Source organism: Dictyostelium discoideum (assembly GCF_000004695.1).
Source record: "Dictyostelium discoideum AX4 chromosome 2 chromosome, whole genome shotgun sequence".
Lineage (NCBI taxonomy): Eukaryota > Evosea > Eumycetozoa > Dictyosteliales > Dictyosteliaceae > Dictyostelium > Dictyostelium discoideum.
The window spans coordinates 5,777,306-5,804,920 of NC_007088.5; the positions used below are offsets into that span (position 1 = coordinate 5,777,306).

The following is a 27,615-nucleotide window of genomic DNA, read 5'->3' on the forward strand; positions in this document are numbered from 1 at the left end:
TCAACTCCAAATACACCAGTGTCCTCAAATACTTCATTAGTGGATGCTAATGCTAATAATAGTTTATCAAATACACCACAACAAAATCCATCATCACTCTATTCAACTCTTGATGAGTCTGAGCATTCATATGATGATAGTGATAGTGAATTAATGTCAGAATCTGAAGAGAGTGAAGAGGTTGAATCTGATATTGAATTGGTCGTAAAAAGAGGTCCTGGTAGACCACCAAAATATTCAAAATCTACAACTCCTCTATCTCAATCTACAAATTCTACACCAGTTGTAAGTGGTAAAAAACCACAACCACCTCAACAACAACAACAACAACAACAACAACAACAACAACAACAACAACAACAACAACAACAACACCAACAACAACAACAACAACACCAACAACAACAACAACAACAACAACAACAGCAGCAACAATCACAACTTCAACAACAACAACAACTACAACAAATACCAAACTCAAATTCACCATTATTTTCATTATTAACTCCAAATTCAACACCAATTCAACCATCAAAGAAACAATCACCATCACAAAACTCTCAACAATCACCAACATCACTACATCATAGTCAATCACAAGAACAAGAAGCAGAACAAGAAGCAGACCAAGAATCAAAAGAAGAAGCTCAAGGTAGAAGAAGAACAGTAATTCCTAATCAACAACTGTTAGCCACACTCTTACCAAAAAGAAAATATACAAAGAGAAGTTCATTAAATGCTTCAGGAAATGATATTCAAACCAATACAAATGGTACTACTAACTCCTCAAATAATAATAATAATAATATTAATAACACAAATTCAACTCAAATAAATACAAAAGAAACTGACAGTGAGGATGAATATCATAAATCTGGTTCTGATAATTCAGAATATGAGTCAAACTTTAATTCAAACAATAATGAAAATAATAGCATTAATAACTCTAATGAGCCAACTGATAATACTATTGGAAATGTTAATAATAGTATTGAAAACACGAATAATAATAATATAAATAATAATAATAATAATAATAATAATAATAATAGTAACAATATTAATAACAACAATAATAGTAATAACAATATAAATAATAATATAAATAACAACCAAGTCAAACAAGATGATAGTGTTTTGGGACATTTAAATCGTCATATACAGTCCATTCAAATTAATAGACCCAAAGAAAAAAATGAAGGCAATAGACCTAAACTTACACCTTTCAACCTTTTTAAATCTTTACCCGAAAATAATAATAATAATAATAATAATAATAATAATATTAATAATAATAATAATAATAATAATAATAATAATCAAAATAATAATCAAAATAATAGTAATAATAACAATAATAATAACAATCATAATAATAGTAATAATAATAATAATAATAACAATCATAATAATAGTAATAATAATAATAATAATAATCAAAATAATAATCAAAATAATAATCAAAATATTAATAATCAAAATAATAATCAAAATAATAATCAAAATAATCAAAACAATAATAATAATATTGAAAAAGAGATGGAAATTGAAAATTCACAACCTGTACAATCTCAAATTACAATCTCCAAAAATATAAACGAGGAAGCCCCTTTAAAAAGAGGTCCTGGTAGACCAAGAAAATCAAAGTTATCATCTGCATTGGTTGAAAAAACAGCCAATATAAACTCAAATAACATCGTCACAAACGATAACGAATTGAACAATGTCGATAAAAATTCATCAACGAATCCAGTTGAAGATGGCCCAAAGGAAAAACCAGTCGAGCAAATAACAACTTAAAATAAATTGGCCTCTCAAAAAATACAACAAACTTCTTTTTTATTTTTTTTTTTTTATTTTTTTTTTATTAACCCAAAATAAACATTCCTTTACCAAGTTTTTTTTCAATTTCTCTAGTTTTTTTTTTTCTTTTTCAATTTTTTTTAAAATTTTTTTTTTTATTTCAACAAAAATGGAAACCTATCAAAGTATACCCTTGGTATGTCGTCAACTTAAATTCTTTATCTTTAAAAATTGTTTTTTTTTTTTTTTTTTTTTTTTTTTGTTTTTTAAAAAAATAAAAATAGAAGATGTTCAATAATTTTTAAAAATAAAAGTTTAAACACAATAAAATTCATTTAAAAATAAAAAAAGAAATAAAAATAAAAAAATAAAAAAAAAATAAAAAAAAACAATAATAAAAAAAAAAAATATATTTGTATTAAAAAAAAAAAAAAAAAAAAAAGATTATTCATATATTTAAAATACTTTAATTAATGTTTTAATATATTAAAAAAAAAGGGAAAAGAACTTAATGCATGAATAAAATTTTTTTTTTTTCTAAACACTTTTTTTTTTTAATTTTATTTTCTTTTTATATTTTATATTTATTTTTTACTTTAATTTTATTATTAATATTTTAATTATTTTTTTAAAAAATTAATTATAAATTAATTTAGTTTCAAAATATTCAATTTATACCTATTATTTATTTTTAATAGTTATATTGGATTATTAATATTAATATTATTTTTAATGGTAAAATCAAGAAAATTAAATAAAAGATTAATGGAGGAGGAAAAATGTAATATAATTTGTGAAAATACAATTAGAGAAAAGAATGGAACTATCAATTATTTAAAGAAAATGAATCAAAATTAGTATGTAGAGTTTATTGATTACAAAATGAAAATCAATATTTGGATAGGATTTCAATAAAACTTTAAATGAAAAAGTAGAAACATTTGAAAAGGAAACAATTAGGATAAAAAATGAATTAGAAATTTATAAATCAGCATTTGAAAATAGAGAATTTGAAAATATAAATAAAAATAATATTAAATGGAGAGAAGAAGCGTTTTATCATATTTCAAATTTAAATGAATCTGGAATAAAATTACTTTCCCAAAAAGATTAGCTTATTAATGAATTAAAATCTAAAATAAATATTATAACTTTAACTCATTGTATCGATTGTAATCCACCTGATCAAATTATTGACAGTTTTAATTCCAAATTTTAATAATAATAATAATAATAAAAATAATAATAATAAAAATAAATAAAAAGATTTTACTATTTTTTTTTTTTTTGAAAATGGGTTAAAATTGAAATTGATAATATCCAAAACTTAAACTCAATATTTATTTGAACAATCCATAAAATTAAATAAATTTTAAAAAATTATAATATTTATTGGTTTTTATTAATTATTTTAAATAAAAAAAAAAAAAATTAGGAAAAATAAAATAAAGATAATTGAAAATAAAATATTTTAATTAGTAGAATAAATTTTTAATTATTATTTATTGTTATTATTATTATTATTATTTATTAATTTTTTTTTTTTTTTTTTTTTTTTTTTTTTTTAGTAATAAATAAAATTAAAATACAGAATACTTTCCAGTACTTTGATGAGTTGATTGAACTTCGTCGAGAATCTTTTTAATATCAGATTTTGCATTTTTGACAGATGCATCAGATGGACCTTCAATATATAAATATAATTTTCTTTCACCTGGAGCTGGTATTTTATTTGGTGGAAAGAATGTACCTTTTGTTGTAATTGTAGTATTTGTAAAATTGGTAATTTCAAGTAAAGCATCCTATAAATTTATAAAAAAAAAAAAAAAAAAAAAAAAATTTAATATTACTGTATTCAAAATAATAAAAATTGCTAAAATAAATTTTAAAAAAAAAAGTACTTACTTTATGAGTAACTTTCCAACGAGCTTGTTGAGAATAATCATTAATTTCTAATTCTTCAATGAAATGAGTTTGATTTAATGGAGTTATTTGATTATTTAATTTTTGAATATTACCTTTCATACCTAATTGAGCGGCCAATTGAAGTTTTTTAATTGCTTCTTCGGAGGAGGTAACTTGTGAAATACCAAATATTTGATTGATAGCCTGTTGACCCACAGGAACTGAAGGATCGGTTTGAAGTAATGAAGAAGGTGTAATGATTGTACCATCTACACCAGGTATGACGATAGTATTAGTGGTAGCAGGATCCAATTTTTCTTTTTCAGATAATAATTGTTTTTCTTTTTCAGCGGAAGCAGCGGCCAATTTCTCCTTTTCAGCTTTTTCTTTATCTTCATCCTCTTCTTCTTCTTCCTCTTCGATACCATATGCTTTTCTTTGTTGTTTTCTTTCAATATTCTTTTTATCCTCTTCGGCAGCATCAAATTTATGACCTCTACCAGTGAAACCGGTTGGTGCCAATAGTACATCCTTACCTTCTTTTCTCTTTTTCTCGTAGGTATCATTCAATTTTCTAAGTTCATCGGGTACTTTTGAACCAGATTGTTCCAAAGCTTTAATGATTGACGAAGAGAATCTCTCTTCGTCGGGTGTGATAAATGTATAAGCAGTACCACGATTTCCTGCTCTACCAGTTCTACCTACCCTATGAACATAATCTTCCAAATGATCAGGGCAATCGAAATTAACCACAAGATTTAAATCTTTGATATCCAAACCACGTGATGCCAATGGTGTAGCGATTAAAATGGTTTTAACCTTATTTTTAAAGTCACTAATGGTTTCATCACGATCGGTTTGATCTTTACTACCATGTAATGATAGACATTGATATTGAGAGTTTGAAAGTTGACGATATAGATTGTCGGTGGTCTCTTGACGATTGGTAAAGATTAAAATCTGACCTTTATGATACCAAATCGATAGCAATTCTATTAAACGTCTAAATCTAGTTTCAGTTGGACGTACCTCTACAAATTGTTCAATATCTGATGAAACTATACTTCTACCACCAGCAATGATTTCCAATGGTTTGTTTAGGATCTTCTTTGCGACATTCTCAACTTTTGGAGGAAAAGTTGCAGAGAACATAATGGTTTGACGATCGGGTCTAATACTATCGACGATACAATTAATTTGTGGACCAAAACCCATATCAAACATACGATCGGCTTCATCCAACACCAAGAATGTTACACGTCTTAGGTTGGTGATACGTCGATTATTTGCACATAAAATATCGATCATACGACCTGGTGTGCAAACGACAATATCGGCACCTCTTTTCAATTCGGCTATTTGTTCACTTATACTTGCACCACCATAAACACAAGCGGTACGTAATCCAAGTACTTTTGAAAACTTTTTACATTCAACATGAATTTGAAGTGCCAATTCTCTAGTTGGTGACATAATCAATGCAATCATACCTTCACCAGGTGCAGATTTTGGTTGTGCCAGTATATGACGAAACATTGGTAAAAGGAATGCCAATGTTTTACCGGAACCAGTTCTGGCAATACCAATTAAATCACGACCATTCATAATTGCAGGTATAGTTTGTGCTTGAATTGATGTTGGTTTTTCATATTGAAATTTCTTTAATAGTAAATGAACCTTTTCAGTTAACCCAGCTTGTGCCCATGATTGAATTGGTTTTGGACAATCTTTACCAGTGATTTTCACACCCAATTCTGATCGAAAATCCAATACCTCTGTTTCAGTCATATTGGCCAATACTGGCACTTCAATATAAAAATTCTTTTGAAATTCTGCATACTTTATTGAGGTATGATCAGTATGTAACATCTCTTTCTTTCCTTTTTTAATGGTTTTATCTTTACCATCATCCTCACCCTCTGATTCCTCCTCTAATTTCTCATCATCATCAATCATTTGTGATGTTTTTGATTTCTTTAAATTTAAATTTGCTTCTTTATTTAAATTTTCCATATATGCATCTAATGGATCTATATCATCATCTTCTTCAATTGATTGTTTTATTGTAGTTGTATTTATAGTAGCTGATGTTGTTGTTGCTGCTGCTGCTGGTATATTTGCAGTTGGTGGTAATTTTATTTCTTTTTGTTCTATATTTGTATTAACTAATGGTTGAGCTGTTTCTTCCTCTTCTTCTAAACTCCATTTCTTTTTTATTGGTGATGTTGTAGCTGTTTGCTGTTGTTGTGATGGTATTGTCAATGGTGATGTTGTAGCTGTTGTTGTTGCTGCTGTTGTTTTTGTTGTTGTTGTTGTTGTTGTTGGTGGAGAAGAAGTAGATCCGCTATTACTACTTCCTGAAGCTTTTAATTCTTGTTCCAATTTTTGTTTTCTCCATTGTTCAACTTTTTCTCTTCTCTTTTTCATCTCCTCTTCTAAATTTGCTTGTTCAATTTTCTTTTCATTCTCTCTTTCTTGTTTTAATCTCTCTTGTTCAATTGCTAATTGTTGTGGAGTTTGTTGAAATTGAATTGCTTCGGTTGCAACTCTTTGTTGTTGTTGTTGTTGAAAAACTGGTTGTTGTTGTTGTTGTTGTTGTTGATAAACTGGTGGTTGTTGATAAATTGGTGGTGGTTGATGATGTTGAAATATTGGTGGTTGTTGTTGTTTTTGTTGTTGTTGAAATATTGGTGGTTGTGGTTGTTGTTGTTTTTGTTGATACATTGGTTGTTGATACATTGGTTGCTGTTTAAAAATTGGTTGGTTTGATATCATTGGTGGTTGTTGTGGTGCTTGAATTGGAATTGTTTCAGGTGCTTGATCAAATCTAGATTTTCTAGGCTTAGCTGGTGGTGGTGCCTGTATATGTGGTTGTTGTTGTGTTTGTGTTTGTTGTTGTGGTGGTTGTGAAGGTACATATGATGAGTTTTGTTGTTGTTGTTGTTGTTGTGGTGGTGATTGTTGATGGTGATTTTGATATTTATTTTGGCTGCTATAATTTCTATCATCCCTATAACCATTTCCATTATTATTATTATTATTATTATTATTATTATTATTATTATTATTATTATTATTATAATGACTTCTATCATCTCTATAATATCTATCGTCTTTTCTATCATCTCTATAATTATTACCACTTGACCCATGTGAATTTCTATTATCATTCGAAGATCTACTTCTATCTGATCCTCCATGTTCTAATCTCCTTTTTTTATCATATTCATCCATTTTAACTATTCTTTATTTGTTTAAACAAAAATATTAAAAAAAATAAAAAAATGAAAAATGAAAAAAAAAAAAAAAAAAAATAAAAAAATATGTGGAAAATGAAAAAAAAAAAAAAAAAAATAAAAATAAATAAAAATTGTATTTGTAGTTTTTTCAACAATTAATTTAATTTATTTTTAAAATAAAAATAAAAATAGAAAAATTTATTTTCATTTTTTTATTTTTTATATTTTATTTTTTTATTTTTTTTATTTTTTTATTTTTTTATTTTTTTATTTTTTTAATATATTTTAAAATAATCTTCTTTTAATTTCTTTCTTTAAATAAAATAATTCTTTATCACTATTACTACCAATGAAACCTTTATTTTCATGCATTCTTCTAATTAAATAAGGTAAAACTTCTTCAACCGGACCAAACGGTACATATTTGAAAATTCTTTGATGTTGATCCACCAAATTAAAACTAAGGAAATCGGCCATACCAAATAATTGACCAAATTGTATATTTGGATTAGTTGGATCAATTTTATATTGTTTAATTAATTTTGTACCTAAATTGATTGAATCTTCATTATGTGAAGCTATCATGAGACCAATTGAATTTGGATCGGATTTAATTTGATTCAATAAGAAATCCAATGCTGTATTATAACTTTTATGTGTATCTTGAATTGTTGGTAAGACTGGATTTTCAGTTGACAATCTTTGAGAACGTTCACTCTCTGTAACCATATAAGCACCACGTACGATTTTAGCACCCAATTTAAAGTTAAACTTTTGTGATGACGATAGCTCAAAATGTTGTTTCAATACATTCATACCATTAACTAAATACATTTGATAGGTATTGTAAATTATTGGTTTCTCTTTATTATACTTAATTGAATAGGACATTGTTAAATGGTGAATTGCAACTTGATAATAACTTTGTTCGGCATCCACTAAAATCGGTACACCACGTTGATGACATAATTGAAAAATCTTGTCCATTCTATTAAAGAATTCTTTAATCTCTTTGATATCTTTACTTGTTAACAATGGTTCACTTCCTTGTTTCATCAATGATGATGATTGATTTAAATAGAAATCCAATGGTGAATTAAATGATTCAATTGGTAATTCCGATACATTGGTTGTTACATTGGATACTAAAGTATTCATTTTCTCCAATACTGATGGTGTAACCAATCCTGTGAACTTAACACAACTGAATGAATTGGTTGGATTCTTTGCTGCAACTCTAATGGTTTCACAAATATTCTCTGCAACACTATCGAAACCTTCTGAACTACCTGCCAACTCTTCAATTGCATAATCTAAAATTGTACCAATACCTAATTTATTTAATTTCTCTGTAAATATTTCAGTTTCTCTAATTGTCTCTCCTGCGCAAAATTGTTTAAAAAATGAATATTTAATGAAAAAATTTAATGGTTTTGACAATCCTAATCTATAAATTTAATTTAAAAAAAAATAAAAAATAAAAAAAAAAGTGGGTTAATTTTTTTTTTTTTTTTTGTTTAAATAATATAAAATAAAAAAAATGAATAGAAAAAAAAAAATAAAATAAAATAAAATAAAATAAAAAACTTACTTTTCAAATAAATTTAAAAATTTTTGACTATTATCAGAAATAAAATTAATTGAACAAACTTTTAAAATCATAAAAGTAAAAAATAATTCACCTGTTGATTTTGAAACATATAATTTTGAAGTATCCAAATCCAATTTATTATTATTTTGGTTATTTGGAGGACCAAATTTATCATCTTTTTCAAAATTATTATTATTATTATTATAATTTTTATTATTTACATTGTTGGTTTGATTTGAATGATTTTCATTTAATGTATCCAAAATTGAATTTGGTGTTGAAATTGTTGAAAATTTAACAACATTTAAATCATTATTAATAATGTTATTACTATTATTGTTATTACTATTATTATTATTATTTATGATTGTAGAATTAATTGAAATTGGTGTTTGAATATTACTATTACTGCTATTATGATTTAGTGTTGTATTAAATCTTTTTATTGTACCAAAGCCACTTTTTAATGAGCTATTAATATTATTATTATTATTATTTCTAATATTAATAAAAGTATTACTATTTTTATTTATTATTCTAACTGTATTTTTTATCATTTAAAAATTTGTAATAATTGGATTTATCTGAAAATATATGTATAAAATCTATTATTAAATTATAATTTTAATTATTAATAATTTTTTATTTTTTTTTAGTTTTTAAGTTTTTAGTTTTTTAAGTTTTTAGTTATTTTTGATATAGGTGACAAAATAAATATTAATTTATTGTTAAAAAATTTTTTGTTTTATTTGTTTTGTTTTATAATTTATAAATTGAATTAATATAAAAAAGGAAAAAGACTTAAAAAAAATAAAAAAATAAAAAAAAAAATAAAAAAAATAAAAAAATAAAAAAAAAAATAAAAAACTATTAAATTAAAATAAAATTAATTTAAAATAAAAAGAAAAATAAAAAAAAAGTGTGTGTGTGTGTTTATTTATGAATGGTTTATACCTGTGTGAAAAAAAAAAATATAAAATAAAATAAAATATAAAAAAAAAAAAAAAAAAAAAATTCGGTTGATTTGTTGGAAATTTTTTTTTTTGATTAGTGCACGAAGAAATTTCAAAAAAAAAAAAAAAAAAAAAAAAAAAAAAAAAAAAAAAAAAAAAAAAAACGTTTGGGTGGTGACATTTGGGACCAGGTCTAAAAATCAAAAAAAACAAAAAAATTGTAAAAAAATCAAAAAAAAAAAAATCAAAAAAAAAAATCAAAAAAAAAAAATAATAATAAAAAATTCCAATTAAATTTAGTTAAAATCAAAAAAAATTTAATTTGGAGTAATATAAAATAATTTCTTTTTTTTTTTTCCTTTTTCTCTGGAAGAAATTGGTCAGAAAATCATATTGTAATACATTTATAGAAATCAAACAAGGTTATATTTATTATAATATTCCAAAATAAATTAATTTTTTCAACATTATATCAATTTTATAAAAAAAAGCCATATAGAAATTCCACCAATATCTACATTTAAAGAAACTTTTATAATATTATAATTAAAACTATTATTATTATTGTTATAATTTTATTATAATTTATAGTTGGAATAAATTAATTTCTTTAAATTTTTTTTTATTTTTTTATTTTTTTATTTTTTTTTTTATTTTTTTATTTTTTTTTATCTTTTATATTTGTTATTTATTAATTTTCCCCAATAAACTTAATTAAAAATTAATTAATTTGAAGAAGAATTTAAAAAATCAACAAAAGAATCAGCAATTAAATGAGGTTGTGGTGGGTGTAATTGAGCAAATTTATAAAATTGTCTTCTTTGGTTTCTCAATTCCACTAAATTTAATTTACTATGAATTACAACTCTTTTCTCAGTACCTGGTACTTTAATATAATCACCAACCATTGATGATTGGAGTGCATCTGAAATAACACTTGTTATCTCTTGTGTTTTCGTTTCTAATTCATGTACAAAATTTGCTGGTGATAATGATTGCTTTTTTTTTTTTAAAAAAAAAAATAATAAAAATAATAATAATAAGTATTAATAAAACAATAGAATTAATAAAATGTAAATTTAAAATAAAACTTACAGATTGAGTTGCATAATTTGGTCTTAATTCTTGAACTTCAAATAAAGTTTTAAATAATAATTCATGTGGTAATGTATGTTGTGGTTCTAAAGTGAATAAAGGTGAATCCCATCTATTCTTTGGATTTGGTACTTCAAATCTATTTGTTAACTCATCTAATAATTTCTCAGAATATGCAACTGATTGATCCCTTTCTTGATTCCATTTTTTAGCTAAATCTCTTGGTGTATTACAATAAAGCTATATTATTATTATTATTTATTAGTATTAGCGTATTTCTATATATAAATTTTAAAATATATATAGATAGATAGATAGATAGATATACATACAACTAATAATCTTGTACCGGCAGCTCTTGCAATACAATAAAGTTCATATCTATAACCTTTAATATAATTTAATGAATCTGAAATGACTACAGTATCTTTTGAAAGATTTCTATCGGTTGCACCTTTAAGTGAACCTCTTGTCATCTTTTCTGTGAGTGAATCTTTATAACCTTCATTTTTATTTATTAATAATGATTCTTCATTTATAATTATAACTTTTTTACCGAGATTTGTAAAATGTTCATATAATTCTTTTGCTCTTGTTGTTTTACCACTACATGGTGGTCCACTTAATACAATTAATGGCATTATTATTTTTATTATTATTTGGTTATTTATTTATTATTATTTGCTTGTTAATTATATAATCGAAATTAAAAATTGAAAATTAAAAATAAAAATTGGAAGTGTGTGGGTTTGTTTTTAAATTATTTACTCGGATTTTTCTAAAAATAATAAAAATAATAAAAATAATGTTTTGTCGTTTTTGTGAAAATAAATTTTTAAAAAAAAAAAATTTAAAAAAAAAAAAAAAAAAAAAAAATTAAAATTACAATCGAATTTATTCTTTTTTTTATCCTCACAAAAATCTAAATAAAAAAAAAAGACTATTATATATATCTAATATAATATATATAATATATATCTCTCTTTTTCCGAATTTTCATTAAAAAAAAAAAAAAAAAAAAAAAAAAATGACATGTGGTGAAAAGCCAACATTTAAAGAATTATTTGTAGTTGCTGTATTGGATCATCCAATTGTGTTTGGCATTTTATTTGGTTTAATGTTTATATCTATAGGGTTTATAGGTAACTTTTTAAAATTATATCTATTTTTTTATTTTACATATCCATATGTATATTTATATAATAAATATTAATTTTTTTATTTTTTTTATTTTTTTTATTTTTTTTTTTTATTTTTTTTTTTTTAAAAAAAATTAATCACACACAATAAAGTCCATAACTTTAGAAAATTTAAAGAAGAATTAGATTTAGCAGAAAAGGAGAGAGAAATGGAAGAAAAAGAAGAAGAGGAAAAAGAATCTAAAAAAAATAAATAATATTTATATAATAATAATAAAAAAATAATAAAAATGTACATTAACAATGAATTAAAATTTATTTTATTTTCAAAGATCTTTTTTTAAAATTTTAGTTTATTATTTTATATATATAATTATTTTAAAATTTGTAATTTTTTATTTTTTGGTCTATAAATAAACTTATTTTTTTTTATTTTTTTTTTAAATTATTTATTATTTAATTAATTATTTTAATTATTATTTAAATTATTATTTTAAAATTCAGTTACAGATAAAGCAATACAAAATTGACCTAGCCAATAAACAATCATACCAAGATCTCCATGACCTAAAAGTTTACGAATAGTACTAACTTGACCATTTGCTAATTGATTAATTTCTCTAACCAAGATCATTAAATCAGAGATGAAAAAGAGTACAGCACCAATTGCACCAATACTTGCGTAAAATGAGAAAGAAGAAAAGATATTTGAAAAGATGTCATGATTATTATTGATGATGGTAATCAATTTGAGGAAGGATTTGACCGAGGCAGTGAAGCACATTGTTACAATTACCGAGGTATAGAATAACAAAGCGATTGCCAATGATTTCGATATACCCATTTTGGAAAACAGTGGGAATACCTTTGCCAAATACATATAAACGAATAAACAAACTATACCCACCAACAATGCAGTTACAGTTGGTGTAAAGAATTGTTCTGATGAAGTGAACGCAAATATAAAACTAATATGTGCAACCAAGAAAAAGAAAACCCCATGAATGAAGAATCTCTTATACAAGAGGAAGAAATCCCCAACCGCTGATAAAAACAAACCAACAGAGATATACATTGCATAGGTTGTTGGATTGTTTGGTATAATTAAATTAAACATTTGTTGGGTACCGCTCTTATGATGAATTGAGCACCATAATAATACTATATATCCTAAAATTACCACTGGTATGGGTTTAATAATTCTAAATTTACTTGTTGAATTTCTTTTTGCCATTAAATATCCAATACCCGTTGTTATAAACATTGTATACAATAATTTCCACCACATATCCTTATCAATATATAATACATTACCTGCATTACTATCAATATTTGTAACTGTACTATGTTGTTGTTGACTTAAACTTTCAATATTATTATTATCAATTATTATTGGTTCTTCCATTATTTATTTTTTTTTTTTTTTATTTAAAATAATTAAATAAAAATTTTCTTTTTTCTTTTTTCTTTTTTCTTTTTTCTTTTTTTTTTTTTTTCTTTTTTTTTTTTTTTTTATGATAAATTCTATCTGTATGCTAAATATGTATCAATCAACAAATAAAAATTTTAATTTTTTTTTTTTTATTATTAAAAATATTTTTTTTTTTTTTTTTTTTTTTTTTTTTTTGAATTAATTTATGATTATGTATGTATGTATAAAAGTGTTGAGTATTTTATTATGAAATTAAAATTTAAAAATTAGCGAAAATATTTGTGGTGTGTTTAAAATAAAAAAAAATAATAAAGAAAAAAAAAAAAAATTAAAAAAAAAAAAAAATTAAAATAAAAAACAAATTAAATTTTATGTTTTAAAATAAAATAAAAAATCTTTGCAGCATGGGATTTTTTCTAAACCCAGTGAAAATTTTTTTTTGATCAACTCTGAAACCCTCGAAAAATAAAAAAAATAAATTAATATCTGAATATATTTACTTTAATTTTAAAATTTTATTAATTTTTTTTTAATTTTTTTATTTTATTTGTTTTTTTTCCTTTATACTAATATAATTAATTAATTATATTCATATATTTTTTTTTTTTTTTTTTTTTTTTTTTTTCTTTCAAATTTTAATCAATTTTTTTTTTTTTTTTAATTTATTTTATTTTTTTTTTTAATTTTGATTTTTTAATTTTTTAATTTTTTTTTTTTTTTTTTTATTTTATTTTATTTTATTTTTTTTTCAATAATTAAAATAAAATGTCAAAAACTTTAAATATATTAGAATTAACATCAGCATGTATAAAATTAGCACAAGAATCAGGTGATATAATAAGAGATGTTTTTAAATCAGGATCATTAGGAATTGAAATGAAATCAGTTGATGATCCAATGACAAAAGCAGATTTATTATCACAACAACATATAATTGGTTCATTGAGAACTATTTGGAGTGATATTAAAATAGTTGGAGAGGAACAATGTGAAATACCAACAATCGATAAGAAACCACCAATTGATTTATTAGCAAATGATAAAGATTGTATTGAGAAATGTCCAGAAGAATTCAAACAATTACCCATTGACGATTTAATCATTTTCATCGATCCATTAGACGCAACTAGAGAATTTACATTGGGTAGAGTGGGTTGTGTGATGACATTAATTGGAATTAGTTTCAAAGGTAAACCAATTGCAGGTATCATTTATCAACCATTTGTAGATTGTAATGGTGATGGAACAACTGACCAATCTAAATGGGTGGGAAGAACAATTTGGGCTATTGTCGGTGGCGGCATACCAGTTAAGGGAATCAAAGATAGAAGAGCACCTGAAGATGTTGGTAAAGTGATTTTAACAACCACCGCCTCTCATTTCAATGATAAAGTTCAACAAGCTGTAGATGCAATTAAACCTGATAAATTATTAAGAGCTGGTGGTGCTGGTTATAAAAGTTTATTGGTAATTGAAAATCAAGCAGATGTTTATGTTTTCCCAACTGTTGGTTCAAAACTTTGGGATATCTGTGGTCCACATGCTATCCTATTAGCTGTTGGTGGTAAATTAACTGATCCTCAAGGTAATGATATTATTTACTCAACCGATCCTGAAAAAATTGAAAATAAAAATGGTATAATCATTACAATATCAAATCATCAAAAGTATATTGATTTATTAAAAAATTTTAAAAATTAAAAAATTAAAATATATTTCAAAATAATAAAATAAAATAAAATATCCCATAAAAAAAATGTAAAAATAAAAAAAAAAATAAAAAAAATAAATCCTTTAAAAAAATAAAATAACCCTTTAAAAAATTAATTATTTCTTTTTTTGGTTTCTTTCGGAAAATCTTTTTACTCAAATAAAGGAATTTTCCTAATCAATAATCTTAAGATGAAAAAAAAAAAAAAAAAATTGGGTATTTAAAGTAGTTTTTTTTAATCATTTTTATAGTTTCAACTCACCACATCCAAGATACTCCTTACTCAAAATAGGTAAATAATAGTTGTAATTATTATTATTATAAAAAAAAAGATAATTTCTAAAATCATTTAAAAAGATTTATAGAGTAAAAGTTAAATTCCAAGTTCCAAGTTTCAAATGTCTTAACAAATTAAAAGAGTTTGCTTGTTATCTGTGGGTGGCCAAAATTTTTAAAAAAAAAATTAAAAAAATGATATTGTTTGCCTAATATAAATCGGTACTGATCCAATGTTAGAGAAAGGAAAGATTTATCTATGCACTATGACATTGTAGATTGGTAGATAATTATATTATTACGACAATTGCCAATTTTTTTTTTCTTTTTTAAAAAAAAAAAAATCAAAAAAACAATTTTTTATGTCTGGATAATATTTTCAAGCCAGTGCTTTTTTAATTCCAAAAAAAAAAAATAATTATTTAATTTATTAATAATTATACAATAAATAAATTAAGAAAAAGTAATTTAATTTTTTTTAAAACAATTAAATGTTCCAATTAAAAGAAATTTATGCTATAAATTTAAAATTATAATAATAATACTTAATATTTACTTTATCTTTTTATTTAAACCTTTTTTTTTTTTTTTTTTATAATAAATTCGTCCCTAGGAAAATATTACCAAAAATAAGTATATGTATTTTTATGGTTTGAAATAAAAATTGATATTTTATTTTTTAAAAAAACAAAAATGGAAAAATAATTTTTTGATTAATTCAATTAAATAAATATATAAAATTGTTGTTTGTAAAAAAAAAAAAAAAAAAAAAAATGAGTAGGCCAGTGTTTTTTTTTTTTTTTTTTTTTTTTTTTTTTAAATTTTTTTTTTTTTATATAACATTTCACACTAAAAGTTATGGAACAACAGCAACATCATAATTCTTTTTTTGGTAAATTATTACTTGGATTACTTGGAAAAAAAACATTACCAAATTCAACAATCTCATCACCATGTTCACCTTCATTACCAGAATCAACAATTCAATGTGAACCAACATTTATATCAACATCAACAACAATAGATAATAATAAAAATAATTCAAGTTCCTCTTCTTCACCAATATCATCATTAAAAATTATTAATAACACTGAAAATGAAAATGAAAATGAAAATTTAATTAATGAAATAACAAATACATCTTTATTACCAAGTAGTGTTGAAAAAGATGAAATCTATATTAAAAAATTAGCAGTTAAATTTGTTGATGATTCAATTCCAACAGAATATGAAAGAAAGAAAGTATATAGTAAATTTAGAAAACAGTTAAATGAAAACGATGATAAAGAAATGGTATTTAATGAATTTTATAATAAAACTAAACATTTCTATCATGATAACAATATAAAAGAAGATATTCAAAATTTAATTAAAATAAGGCCAATTCAATTTTTAGAATTAAAAGAAAGAGAAATTCAAAGAATTGAAAATTCATTAATCGATTTCCCACAATATAAAGATAAATTATTAAATTTGGTTGAAAATATTTTAAATCCATTTGAAAATGATTTTTTAAAAAGTAAATTATTAATACCTCCACACCCCCACCACCCCTCCTTTTTTTTTTTTTTTTTTTTTTTTTTAAATTTACTAATTTTAAACATAAATTAAGATATTGAAGAAATTTATCCAAAATTATGGTTATATAGTAAAACAAAGAAATTTATAATTTCAAATAAAATTTATATTTATAAAAAGGTTAAAGATGAGGCATTTAAAGAATTTGGAGAATATGTTGATAAATTAATAATGATAAATCAAAATAGAGAATTTGAAAATGAAAAAATAAAGCAATTTAAAAAATCTGGTAAAGATACATATCTATTACCAAAAAGAATTATAATTGGTGCAGTTTTACCACCAACAATGAATAGAAATCAACATGAAAAAGATCAATTCTTTGTATTAATATTTATAGTTTATTTAATTCAAAATTCAACATTATTTTCAATTTCAAAATTAAATTTTATAAATATAATTAAAAATACTATAAAATATTTATATATTGATAATGATGAAGATTTAAAAGAATTTATAAAAATTAATAATGACGATAATGAAGAAGAAGAAGAAGAAGATGATGATGATGATGATGAAAAAGAACATGAAAAAGAAGATGATGATGATGATGATGAGGATGATGATGAAGAATTAAATAATAATTATAAATCATTAATTAAATTATTAAAAAGTGGTGATTATTATTGTTTAACAGGTACTGGTGTATCAATTGGTTTAGCAGAATCATATATTTCAATATTAACATGGGAAGGTTTAATTAATAGTATATCAGAGGAATATTCATCATCATCAAATAATGAAGATACATTATTAAAACATTTAAATGAAATGATTAGTAAAAAAGAGATAACATTAGTTGAAGCAGTTGATTTATTAAATTTAAATTATAATTCAAAAGGTTTAGATTATAAAAAAACAGTTTATAAAATTTTAAATAATGCACAACCAACCATATTTTCAAATCCATCACAATCAATTGCAGAGATTATTAGATCATTATCAGTACCAATTATAACCACAAATTACGATCATCTATTGGAAACCTGTTTAAATAGACAATCATTCGATTCAATTGGTACAAATAAACATGGTAATAAATTCAATGACTTTAAAGATCATCGTGAAAAAGTTTACCATATTCACGGTTCAATGGATAATATCGATGGAATTTGTTTATCTAGAGATGAATATACACTATCAACACCATTTTTCTTATCAACTTGTGCACAATTAAGAAATAAATCATTTTTCATTCTTGGGTTTGGTTCAGGTTTAACTGATGATCATTGGTTACCATTTTTAAAACATTCATCTGTAAATCATTATTGGATTTGTTCAAAAGAATCTTTAATTAATAAAGGTACTAGAGAATTTGCACTTTCTTCAAATCAAATTACAAATGTTAGAATAGTTGAATATTTACGTGAAAATTCTTCTTCCTATGTAAATTTCCTTTGGAAATTGGTTTTTAACTCAAATGTTGAACAAATTACATTTTCAAATACTTTAACCATTAATCAAATTTCAAAATCTTTTAATTTAACATTATCTTGGGATTCAATAAATTCAAAACTTTTACATCATAATTCAACAACTTTAAATAATATTGATAATGATAATAATTATAAAAATAATAATAATGAAAATAATGATGATAAACAATTATTTTACTATGAAAATGTTTTTATTAAAAAATTAAATCAATCAATTACAAATAATTATTATAAAAAATCGTATGTTTTTTTTTTTTTTTTTTTTTTTATTTCTTAATTTATCATATTTATTAATATTTTTTTTTTTTTTTTTTTTCTTAAAAAAAAGTAAATCAATTAAAGTTTTATTTTTTACAAATGATATAAAATTAATAAATTGTAAACCAATATTTATAGCTGGTGGATTTAATCATTGGAAAAAAGAAAAAGTTGAATTTATAAAGAATGAAAAAACAATGTTTTATCAATTCGAAATTACTTTACCAGTTGGAAAAAATTTTTATCAGTTTTCAATTGATAATGACTTAAAATTAGTTATTAATCAACCAACTGGAAAATATATAATGGATGAAAAGAAATCTGATCATTATTTAACTAAAAATATAATTGATTCCCAAATGAATCCAAATCCAATAGAATTAAAATTTTAAAAATAAATTTAAATTATTATTATTATTTTATTTTTTTTTTTATATAAAATTACATTTTTTTTATTTTTTTTATTTTTTTTTTTTATTATTTATTTTTTTTTTTTTTTTTCTTTAATTTCTATAAATTTGATTATAAATTTTTAAATATTTTTTTTTAATGAATCGAACTTCATTTTTTTTTTTTTTTTTTTTTTTAAATTTTATAATTTGTTTTTAAATTTCTTCATCATTATCAATATTATTTTTATTTTTACCTCTATTTAAAATATATTTTTCTTGTTCAATATTTGAATTAGTTGGTGATAAATGTCTACGAACAAATTTAAGAGTAAAATCTGGAACTAAAGCAATGAAAATCATAATGATAACCATTACATAGAATTTTAATAAATGTAAAGCGTAAATGAAAACCCAATACATATTTGGAATTTGTGTGATGATACTGCTATCAACCAATGAGATTACTAAATAAACAATTACGGAACCCCAAATACCAATATGGACGATGAAATTCCAATGTTTAATTTCAATAGCAGCCTTTAAGAGAATTGAGAGCACAGCAAAGGTTGCACAGAAACTACCAGCCAATTCTTTACCACCAATTCTACCCCATTGATTAACCATATCACCACTACCATCTAAAAAGAAGTAAAGACCAAAAAAGAATACAACACTATGATATAGTGCACCAATTAACCAATTTAAAATAGAACGATATTGGAAGAGATGACAATCTTGAACCTCTTTAAATAGATGTGGATTCTTTGGAATGATTTTTTCATTTACATCTTTTTCAAACAATGCCATGAAATAAGGTGGAACTGAAGTCATAAGAATATTGAAAGTGGTAACGATCCAACTATCGTATAGGGTCATAGCTGTCCAACCTGAATAAATGGAGAACCAAAATTGACATAAAAAGAATGCCATATTCTTATAGAATGAATATTTGATACAAAGTGAATTACGAACCATTGAATAACGACCATGAACCGTAATTAAACGAGCTAAATGACGGAATCTTAAAAGTGCATAATCAGAGGCACGGGCAGCTTGAGTACCTTCATTACCGAAAATACCAACACCAATATGTGCCTCTTGAATCATTGAAACATCATTTGCACCATCACCAATGGAAAGACAAACTTCTTTAGTGGATTTCTTAACCAAACGTACAATCAATGCCTTTTGGAGTGGTGTGACTCTACATGCCACAACTGAATGACATTTTGCTGCAATCTTTAAGAAATCAGCACTATGATCTTTTAATACAAAGGTCAAAGATTCACCATTGATAACCATTGAAACTTTTTTATCAACTTGAGTTTCTGGATCAATGAAATTTTCAATTGCCCTCTTAATTTGAGTACCACATTCTTCAGTTGATTCGGCGTTAATAATAATGATTGGAATTTCTGGTACTAATAATTTACAAGAGTAACCGATATTAATTGCTGTCTCTTGTTTATCACCTGTAATAATCCAAACTTTAATATTTGCTTTCAGTAGATAATCAATAGTTTCTGGTACACCATCTTGTAATTTATCTTCGATAGCAGTACAACCAACCAATTCAAAACCACGTTCAATTTGATCATTCAATCTCTCCATTTCAGCTTCACGATCATGAATTAACGTTGATGCTTCATGATATTGTTGTGACCAATTTGAATATTCTTCTTGAGAAATTTCACGTTTTGCTAAAATTAATGTACGTAAACCTTCACGTGAAAATTGTGAAATATGTTCTTTAGTTTGTTCTAATAATTCTGAATTACTTTCTTTTTCTGATAAACGTTCCATCATAATTGAATCTGCACCTTTTGAATAAAGTATAATTTTACCTTTTTTTTTTAAATTTGTTAATTGTGGTGGTGGTGTTAATAAATTACCGTCAATATCAGTTGTTGAAGAATCATCAATTGGTGTTGTTTCAGTTGAATTATTATCATTATTTTCATCTTCTTCTCTTAATAAAATTGACATTCTACGACGATCAGAAGAAAATTCCATAATTGCTAATAATTGATATTGTTTATCTTCACCCATTACTCTAATTTGAGCATGAGTTGAAGTACGATTTATAAATTCAAATTGATTAATTTTTGCACAATCACATAATGCAATTTCATCTGGTGATTGAGATTGGTAGGTGATTTTACCAGTTTCTTCATTAACATCTGAAACTGCAGCATGACAAAGTGACATATTCAAAAGGAATTCTCTAATTGATTCTTCATTTTTAGTTTTTGATGTAACTTCATCCAATAGTTGTTGATTCATTGCGCCATCAAAGCAAGTACCATTAATTGAACATTTTGAAAATAACATTCTATTCTCTGTTAATGTACCTGTTTTATCTGAAAATATATATTTAATTAATGCTAACTCATCATTTAAATTTGAATTTTTTACAGACATATATTTATTTAAAATCTTTGATTTCTCTTTTTTTGCCACAATATTTGATAATTCAATATCACCATTTGGTGATATAGTTGTAGTTGTTGTTTTATCTTCATTTTTAATTTTTAATTCTTCTTGTGGTTGTTCAATTTGTTTTTCATATTTTTTATTTTCTTTATAACTCATTTTAACATCCCTTATTATAATAATAAAAAATTAAAAATTAATATAAAATTTATATAATAATAATATTTAATAATTAATATACAAACCATTCCATATATTTTGCTTGTGAAACTTTTACAACTTCTAAAGTTACCATTAACGACATTGGAATTAAAAATGATAAAATTGCAAAATATGAAACGAAATTTTTAACAATTGTAAAACCTAAAGAATCAAAATCAGATCGAAGATACCAAGAATCTCTTGCAGTATTAAATTCAAATAATGATGATAAAACAGTTGCAATAATTACTAAAACAACTTTAAAACAAAAAATACCAATTACCGATCTACCTAATCTAGTTTCAATTGTTGAAAATTTACTTGGTGGATTCTTTTGATTTAAACTTAATTTTGTATCTTTACCACAATAAAGTACAATACCAATTATAAAATGTGTATTTCTTAATCTTGCACCCTAAAATATGTATGAATATTAATATTATTTTTTATTAAAAAAAAAAAAAAAAAAAAAAAAAAAAAATAACACTCACTCTTAACATTAATTGTTTTTCTGATAATGAAAAGGTTGAATTATCATTTTGAAGAGTGAATTTACCTTTAAATTTATATAAATTATTATTTGGTAATTCACATTCAATATTTGCATTTAAATCTAAAAGTTGTTCTTGAGTGAGTGAATTTGTTTCTTTAGCGGCTTTAAAAAGTTTAAGATTAGTTTCACCATCCAATTGACTAGTTTCAACATAACAAATGCCATCTTCAAGATTTGATGATAATACTAAAATATCTGATGGAAATGCTTGATCGTTATCAATTCTAATGAAATCACCAACACAAATATGTTTACTTTTAATTAACCTGAATGAACCATCTCTATAGACTTGGTATTGGGTATAATTGGATGCTTTATCAGCTTTATATCTACGATAATCCTCAAATGCTTCCTTTAACGCTGTCACAACCAATACGAATATTAATGGAAGTAACGAAGTAACTGGTGACAAGGGTGAAACTTGTGGGATCAATGTAATCACACAAATAGCCGCGAAATAAATATTTGTAATCCTTTTAAATTGTTCAAATAAATTCTTAAATATAAAATTATATCTTGTATATTTTGTTGTTGAAATATCATTTGATTTATATCCTTTGCTTTTATTTACATCATTTTCTGTGGTTTTATTTGGTCTAATCTCTATAATTGGATATGATGGTCTAGCCTTCTTTCTTCTAATTTTTAATTTTCCAAGTTTCATTTTTTCCTTTTTTTTTTTTTTTTCTTTTTCCTAAACAAAAATGAAAATATTAAAAAAAAAAAAAAAAAAAAAAAATTATCACTTTGCGATGATAATAATTTTAAAATCTTAATATTTTATATTGATGAGAATTATTTTTATTTAAAAAAAAAAAAAAAAAAATTAAAAGAAAATGATTTTAAGATTTTCAGAATAATTCAGACAATTAATGATTAATTATGATTAATTGTGATTTTTTTTTTTTTTTTTCTGATATTTTTTTTTTTTTTTTTTTTTTTTGAAATTTTATTTTTGGGTCTTGTTATTATAATTGTAATTACTAATCACCTACCTATAAATAAAAATATCTTATAGTTATTTTTGTAAAAAAAAAAAAAAGAAAAAAAATTAAAAAAATATAAAAAAAAAAAAGTTGTGACTAACTGTTTTGAAAAAAAAAAAAAAAAAAAAAAAAAAAAAAAAAAATAAAAAAAAAAAATTCAAAAAAAAAAAAAAATCGATTTGCAAACACATTTTGGTGTTAGCCCAGAACACCACGCAAAACAAAAATCATTTTTGGCGGCTGGGTGGACGTGAAAAAATGTGTTTTTGAGGTCCTTAAAAAAAATAAAATTTAAATTAAAATTAAAAAAAATAAAATAAACAATTTGACAACAATGGAATTAAAATGAAAATAAAAAATAAAAATAAATTAAAAATAAAAATAAAAATGAAAAATAACAGCATTAATTAAAAATAAAGATATAAAATATTTTTTTTTTTTAAAAAAGTTAATTTCTCTCAAAAATAAATTTTTTTTTTTTTTTTTCTTGGTTTGGAAAAATAAAAAAGTATGGAAATTATATAATAGTTTCAGTCAAAAATTTATTATAAAATTGACACAATATTCTCCCCATCTAATTATTTTATTATAGGATATTATTATTATAATAGTTTCACTAATTACATAGTTTTATTCCTGGTTGCAATTCTTCTTGTTGTTGTTGTTTTGGTGTTTGCTGTAATATAAGTGATGGCTTTTGTTGAAATTGTTGTTGAAATTGTTGTTGTGATTCACTTTCATTTTCATCCTCATCTTCATCTTCGTCGTCATTATAATCATTTTCGTCGTAATGTAATTCTAATTTTGAAGTTAATTTATTAGCTGGTAATCTTGATGTCACTTGAGGTGGATTTTGAAGTGGTGATAAAGGTTCAGATATTTTCTTTTGTCTTTTTCTTTTGCAATTTGAAGGTGCAGTGGTAGCAGTTGTGGTAGTTGTGGTAGTGGTTGTAGTAGTGGTACTACTAATTGAAGCATCGTTATTATTATTATTATTATTATTGTTATTATTATTATTGTTATTAATATTATTATTATTGGTGGTGGTTGTATTGAGCAGTTGTAATGATGGTGGTGGTGGTGGTGAAGGTATTAATGGGGTGGAGGTATTGTTAACACTATTACTACCATTACCGCCACTATTAACACTATTACTAATGGTGCAACTATTATCGAAATGAGAGAGTTGTTCTTGATCTCTCTTTTGGATGAATTGTTTTCTAACATTACCACATTTATTACAAACACCATGATTTGAAATATTTTTACATTCAAGTGAACGAGTACAAATAAAAACATCATCACCTAAATTTACAATCGTAGTTTCACTTAATGCAGGGAATAAATCTTTTCTACTAAAGAAATAAGATGAAAAGTGTTCATCACTAACACCACTACATTCAAGTTTTGCTATATTCTTTTTAATTGTTGAGTTTGTTAAAATATTATTATTATTACCAATGCTGTTACTATTATTATTATTATTATTATTATTATTATTATTATTATTATTATTACCAATGCTGTTACTATTATTATTATTATTATTATTATTATTTTTTTCCATATGTTGATCATCTATTGGTTCTTGTTGTTGTTGTTGTTGTTGTTGTTGTTGTTGTTGTTGTTGTTGTTGTTGTTGTTGTTGTTGTTGTTGTTGTTGTTGTTGTGGTGGTGGTGGTTGTTGTTGATTACCTGTTTGATCTTGCATCATATCTTCTTGTTCAATAGTTTGCATAGTTTCATCAGTTGTTAAATTAACATCTTTATCTTGAACAACGACATTTTCAACGATATTATCTTGTAGAACGATTGAAATTGCACCACTTTCATCATCAGTGAGTTCAGTTTCATCTGGTATGAAATTACTCTTTCTTTTCTCTTTAAGGGATGCAATTAAATCTTTGAAATTGAAAATTGAATTTGATAATGACTCAACCAAATGATTATCACTATCTGAAAGAGTATGTGAATTATAATTGTGTTGATTATATATATTAATTGGAATGGTTGTATTACTTTTACCACCGCTAACAATATGTTGATGATGGTTATTATTATTATTATTATTATTATTATTATTTAAATGTACATTATTATTATTATTATTATTATTTGCATGTTGTTGTTGTGGTTGTTGTGATTGTTGTTGGTATTGTTGTTGTTGTTCAATATGATGTTGATATAAATGTTGTTGTGGAATAAATTGTGCTTGATTTTCAATAAAAATATCATTTAAACCATTTGGACCTTTAATTTTAATTAATTCTTTAGCATATGCATTTCTTTGAGCTTCAATAATTTTATATCGGTCAGCTTCTCTTCTTAGAAACATACATTCAGATTCTAAATCTTGTAATTTCCTTTCATGTTCTTCTTGTTTCTTTTTTAAACCATCTCTATATTTCTTTTGTTTAATTGCATTTGGTGTACGATTTCTAATGGTTTCATCTTTTTCTTCTCTTTCTTCTCTTTCCTTTTCTTTTTGTTGTCTTTTTAATTCTCTTTTCAATTCTTTATCTTTTTTATCTCTGTCTTTAGGCTCCAATTCAAGCTTTGAATCTTTATCCTTATCTTTATTCTTAAGTTCTTTATCTTTTTTAGTTTTTGGAACTTTTGGTTCTTTGTCATCATTGTTGTTTTCTTTATCTTTTTTATCTCTTTTTAATCTTTTATGCTCTTTACCATGATGGTGGTGATGATGATGTCCATAGGGAACTGCTGATGATGTATTGGTTGAAGTTGATGGCATATCAGGATTTTGAAGCATATGATGATGATGTAATTGATGATCCATCATTTCCATTTCATGTTCATCATCCATATCTGGATGAGCACTTAACTCTATAATACCATTAGTCGCTCCTAAATGAATAATTGGTAAACTTGTCGAATCTTCCATTCCATTATTTAAATTTATTGCTGCTGTATTTTGGTCATTATATTCTTGAGGTGGTTGTTGAGATGGTTGAGTTTGTTGGGCAGCATTATTACTATTATTATTACTATTAATATTATTATTGTTGTTATTATTATTATTATTATTATTATTATTATTATTATTATTATTATTATTATTATTATTATTATTATTATTATTATTATTAGTATTATTATTATTATTATTATTAGTATTATTAGTATTGTTATTATTATTATTATAACCATACTGTGGTGGTGGTCGTTGATGTGGATGATGTGGATGTTGGTGTGGATGATGTGAATGTGGGTGTTGGTGTGGATGTGGATGAGGATGGTGTGGATGAGGATGGTGTGGATGAGGATGGTGTGGATGATGAGGGAACATTGGGTGAGTTGGATAAGTGTATGGTTGAGTGAATTGATTTTGTGTTCCTTCGTGAATTTCTTCAATCTCTTCAGGTTCTTCATCCTGTTGTTGTTGTTGTTGTTGTTGTTGATCGGAATCATCTCTTTTTTTATAATATCTAAGTTTGGCTTGTTTACCTCTATAATGTTGTTCCATGGTTTTATAAGGTGGTGGGGAAATACCTGTTGTTGTAGTTGTTGTTGAAGTTGAGGATAATGTTGGAATGGGAGCAGATGTTGTTGTTGTTGTTGCTTTATTCCTTTTTTTATTTCCCTCAATATCAGATAAAGGTGATATTGGTCTATTATTATTATTGTTATTATTATTATTATTATTATTATTATTATTATTATTTGGAGTAAATGGATAGGTGCCATTATTATTATTATTATTATTATTATTATTATTATTATTATTATTATTATTATTATTATTATTATTATTATTATTATTGTATTCAGGATGTCCATGATAGCCACCATGATAGCCACCATGACCTCCATGATGATGTGGGTTTCCATGATAACCTCCATGACCTCCATGGTGATGATGATAACCTCCGTGGTGACCTCCATGACCTCCATGACCTCCATGACCTCCATGATGGTGATGATAACCTCCGTGGTGACCTCCATGATATCCACCATGTGGATGATCGTCATGTGGCTCCATTTCTGGTGTTTGCTGTAAATGAATTAAAATTGGTGCTAATGCTGAAGAGGAATTCTCATCGTCTTCGTCTTCTTCAACCTCTTCACCACTGTATTGAGCTTTACTATTTTTATTCTTAAAATTAAAGGCCAATTTACTATTATTATTATTATTGTTGTTATTATTATTATTATTATTATTATTTACACCATTATCTTCTTCATCACTATAATATTTATTAAAACCTCTACCATTACTATTTTTATTATTACTATTATTTTTTTTAATTTTAAAATTTTTATTATTTTTATTTTCTCTTGGTTCTATATTTGGTTCTAAAATAATATTTGGGTTTTGTGTTTGATCGGGTTCTATATTTTCATATTTCAGCTCTATAATATTCTCAGTGTGTGAGACTTCTTCCTCTTTTTCTTCTTCTTCTTCTTGTTGTTGTTGGTGTTGTTGTTGTTGTTCAATATTCCTATTTAAATCTTGACTTTCTTCATTCATTTTAATTAATAAAGATTGGATTTATAAACTTTTGACAATTTGTGTGGGGTGGGAGGTTTTTTGTTGGTTTTTTTTTTTTTTTTTTTTTTTATTATTTTATTTTTCACAATTTAAGACCTAATTTATTATTTATTTTATATTAAAA

The 27,615-nt window shown here is 23.7% G+C and overlaps 11 protein-coding genes across 11 annotated transcripts in view; 5 read left to right on the top strand and 6 right to left on the bottom strand.

Moving 5' to 3' along the window:
- Positions 1-1,800, top strand: part of DDB_G0275867 (hypothetical protein) — a gene marked incomplete at both ends in the record, with an annotated part of 2,658 nt that extends 858 nt beyond the window's left edge. The window contains one exon of the mRNA XM_638415.1: positions 1-1,800. This exon is cut by the window's left edge and continues 858 nt beyond it. Within this exon, the coding sequence (XP_643507.1) occupies positions 1-1,800 (1,800 nt within the window).
- A 172-nt stretch (positions 1,801-1,972) lies between these two features.
- On the top strand, positions 1,973-2,917 carry DDB_G0275763 (hypothetical protein; the record flags this gene model as incomplete). The annotated part of the gene is made up of 2 exons (XM_638416.1): positions 1,973-1,999; positions 2,708-2,917. 2 exons carry the CDS (start codon positions 1,973-1,975, stop codon positions 2,915-2,917), a joined length of 237 nt encoding a protein of 78 aa, XP_643508.1.
- A 466-nt stretch (positions 2,918-3,383) lies between these two features.
- On the bottom strand, positions 3,384-6,942 carry helB1 (DEAD/DEAH box helicase; the record flags this gene model as incomplete). Its single annotated transcript, XM_638417.1, has 2 exons — positions 3,384-3,605; positions 3,709-6,942. 2 exons carry the CDS (start codon positions 6,940-6,942, stop codon positions 3,384-3,386), a joined length of 3,456 nt encoding a protein of 1,151 aa, XP_643509.1.
- Positions 6,943-7,232: 290 nt separating this feature from the next.
- On the bottom strand, positions 7,233-9,095 carry DDB_G0275669 (hypothetical protein; the record flags this gene model as incomplete). The annotated part of the gene is made up of 2 exons (XM_638418.1): positions 7,233-8,394; positions 8,539-9,095. 2 exons carry the CDS (start codon positions 9,093-9,095, stop codon positions 7,233-7,235), a joined length of 1,719 nt encoding a protein of 572 aa, XP_643510.1.
- A 1,121-nt stretch (positions 9,096-10,216) lies between these two features.
- Positions 10,217-11,227, bottom strand: DDB_G0275667 (hypothetical protein; the record flags this gene model as incomplete). Its single annotated transcript, XM_638419.1, has 3 exons — positions 10,217-10,489; positions 10,587-10,826; positions 10,919-11,227. The coding sequence occupies 3 exons, from the start codon at positions 11,225-11,227 to the stop codon at positions 10,217-10,219; spliced, it is 822 nt and encodes a 273-aa protein (XP_643511.1).
- A 386-nt stretch (positions 11,228-11,613) lies between these two features.
- DDB_G0275761 (hypothetical protein) lies at positions 11,614-11,982 on the top strand (the record flags this gene model as incomplete). Its single annotated transcript, XM_638420.1, has 2 exons — positions 11,614-11,728; positions 11,879-11,982. 2 exons carry the CDS (start codon positions 11,614-11,616, stop codon positions 11,980-11,982), a joined length of 219 nt encoding a protein of 72 aa, XP_643512.1.
- A 236-nt stretch (positions 11,983-12,218) lies between these two features.
- On the bottom strand, positions 12,219-13,130 carry DDB_G0275665 (transmembrane protein; the record flags this gene model as incomplete). Its single annotated transcript, XM_638421.1, has 1 exon — positions 12,219-13,130. One exon carries the CDS (start codon positions 13,128-13,130, stop codon positions 12,219-12,221), a length of 912 nt encoding a protein of 303 aa, XP_643513.1.
- A 792-nt stretch (positions 13,131-13,922) lies between these two features.
- Positions 13,923-14,858, top strand: bpnt1 (bisphosphate nucleotidase; the record flags this gene model as incomplete). Its single annotated transcript, XM_638422.1, has 1 exon — positions 13,923-14,858. One exon carries the CDS (start codon positions 13,923-13,925, stop codon positions 14,856-14,858), a length of 936 nt encoding a protein of 311 aa, XP_643514.1.
- A 1,144-nt stretch (positions 14,859-16,002) lies between these two features.
- On the top strand, positions 16,003-18,808 carry DDB_G0275869 (hypothetical protein; the record flags this gene model as incomplete). Its single annotated transcript, XM_638423.1, has 3 exons — positions 16,003-16,663; positions 16,757-18,398; positions 18,487-18,808. 3 exons carry the CDS (start codon positions 16,003-16,005, stop codon positions 18,806-18,808), a joined length of 2,625 nt encoding a protein of 874 aa, XP_643515.1.
- Positions 18,809-19,021: 213 nt separating this feature from the next.
- On the bottom strand, positions 19,022-22,659 carry DDB_G0275871 (transmembrane protein; the record flags this gene model as incomplete). The annotated part of the gene is made up of 3 exons (XM_638424.1): positions 19,022-21,410; positions 21,487-21,857; positions 21,928-22,659. The coding sequence occupies 3 exons, from the start codon at positions 22,657-22,659 to the stop codon at positions 19,022-19,024; spliced, it is 3,492 nt and encodes a 1,163-aa protein (XP_643516.1).
- A 938-nt stretch (positions 22,660-23,597) lies between these two features.
- DDB_G0275873 (hypothetical protein) lies at positions 23,598-27,470 on the bottom strand (the record flags this gene model as incomplete). Its single annotated transcript, XM_638425.1, has 1 exon — positions 23,598-27,470. The coding sequence occupies one exon, from the start codon at positions 27,468-27,470 to the stop codon at positions 23,598-23,600; it is 3,873 nt and encodes a 1,290-aa protein (XP_643517.1).
- Positions 27,471-27,615: the final 145 nt, after the last annotated feature.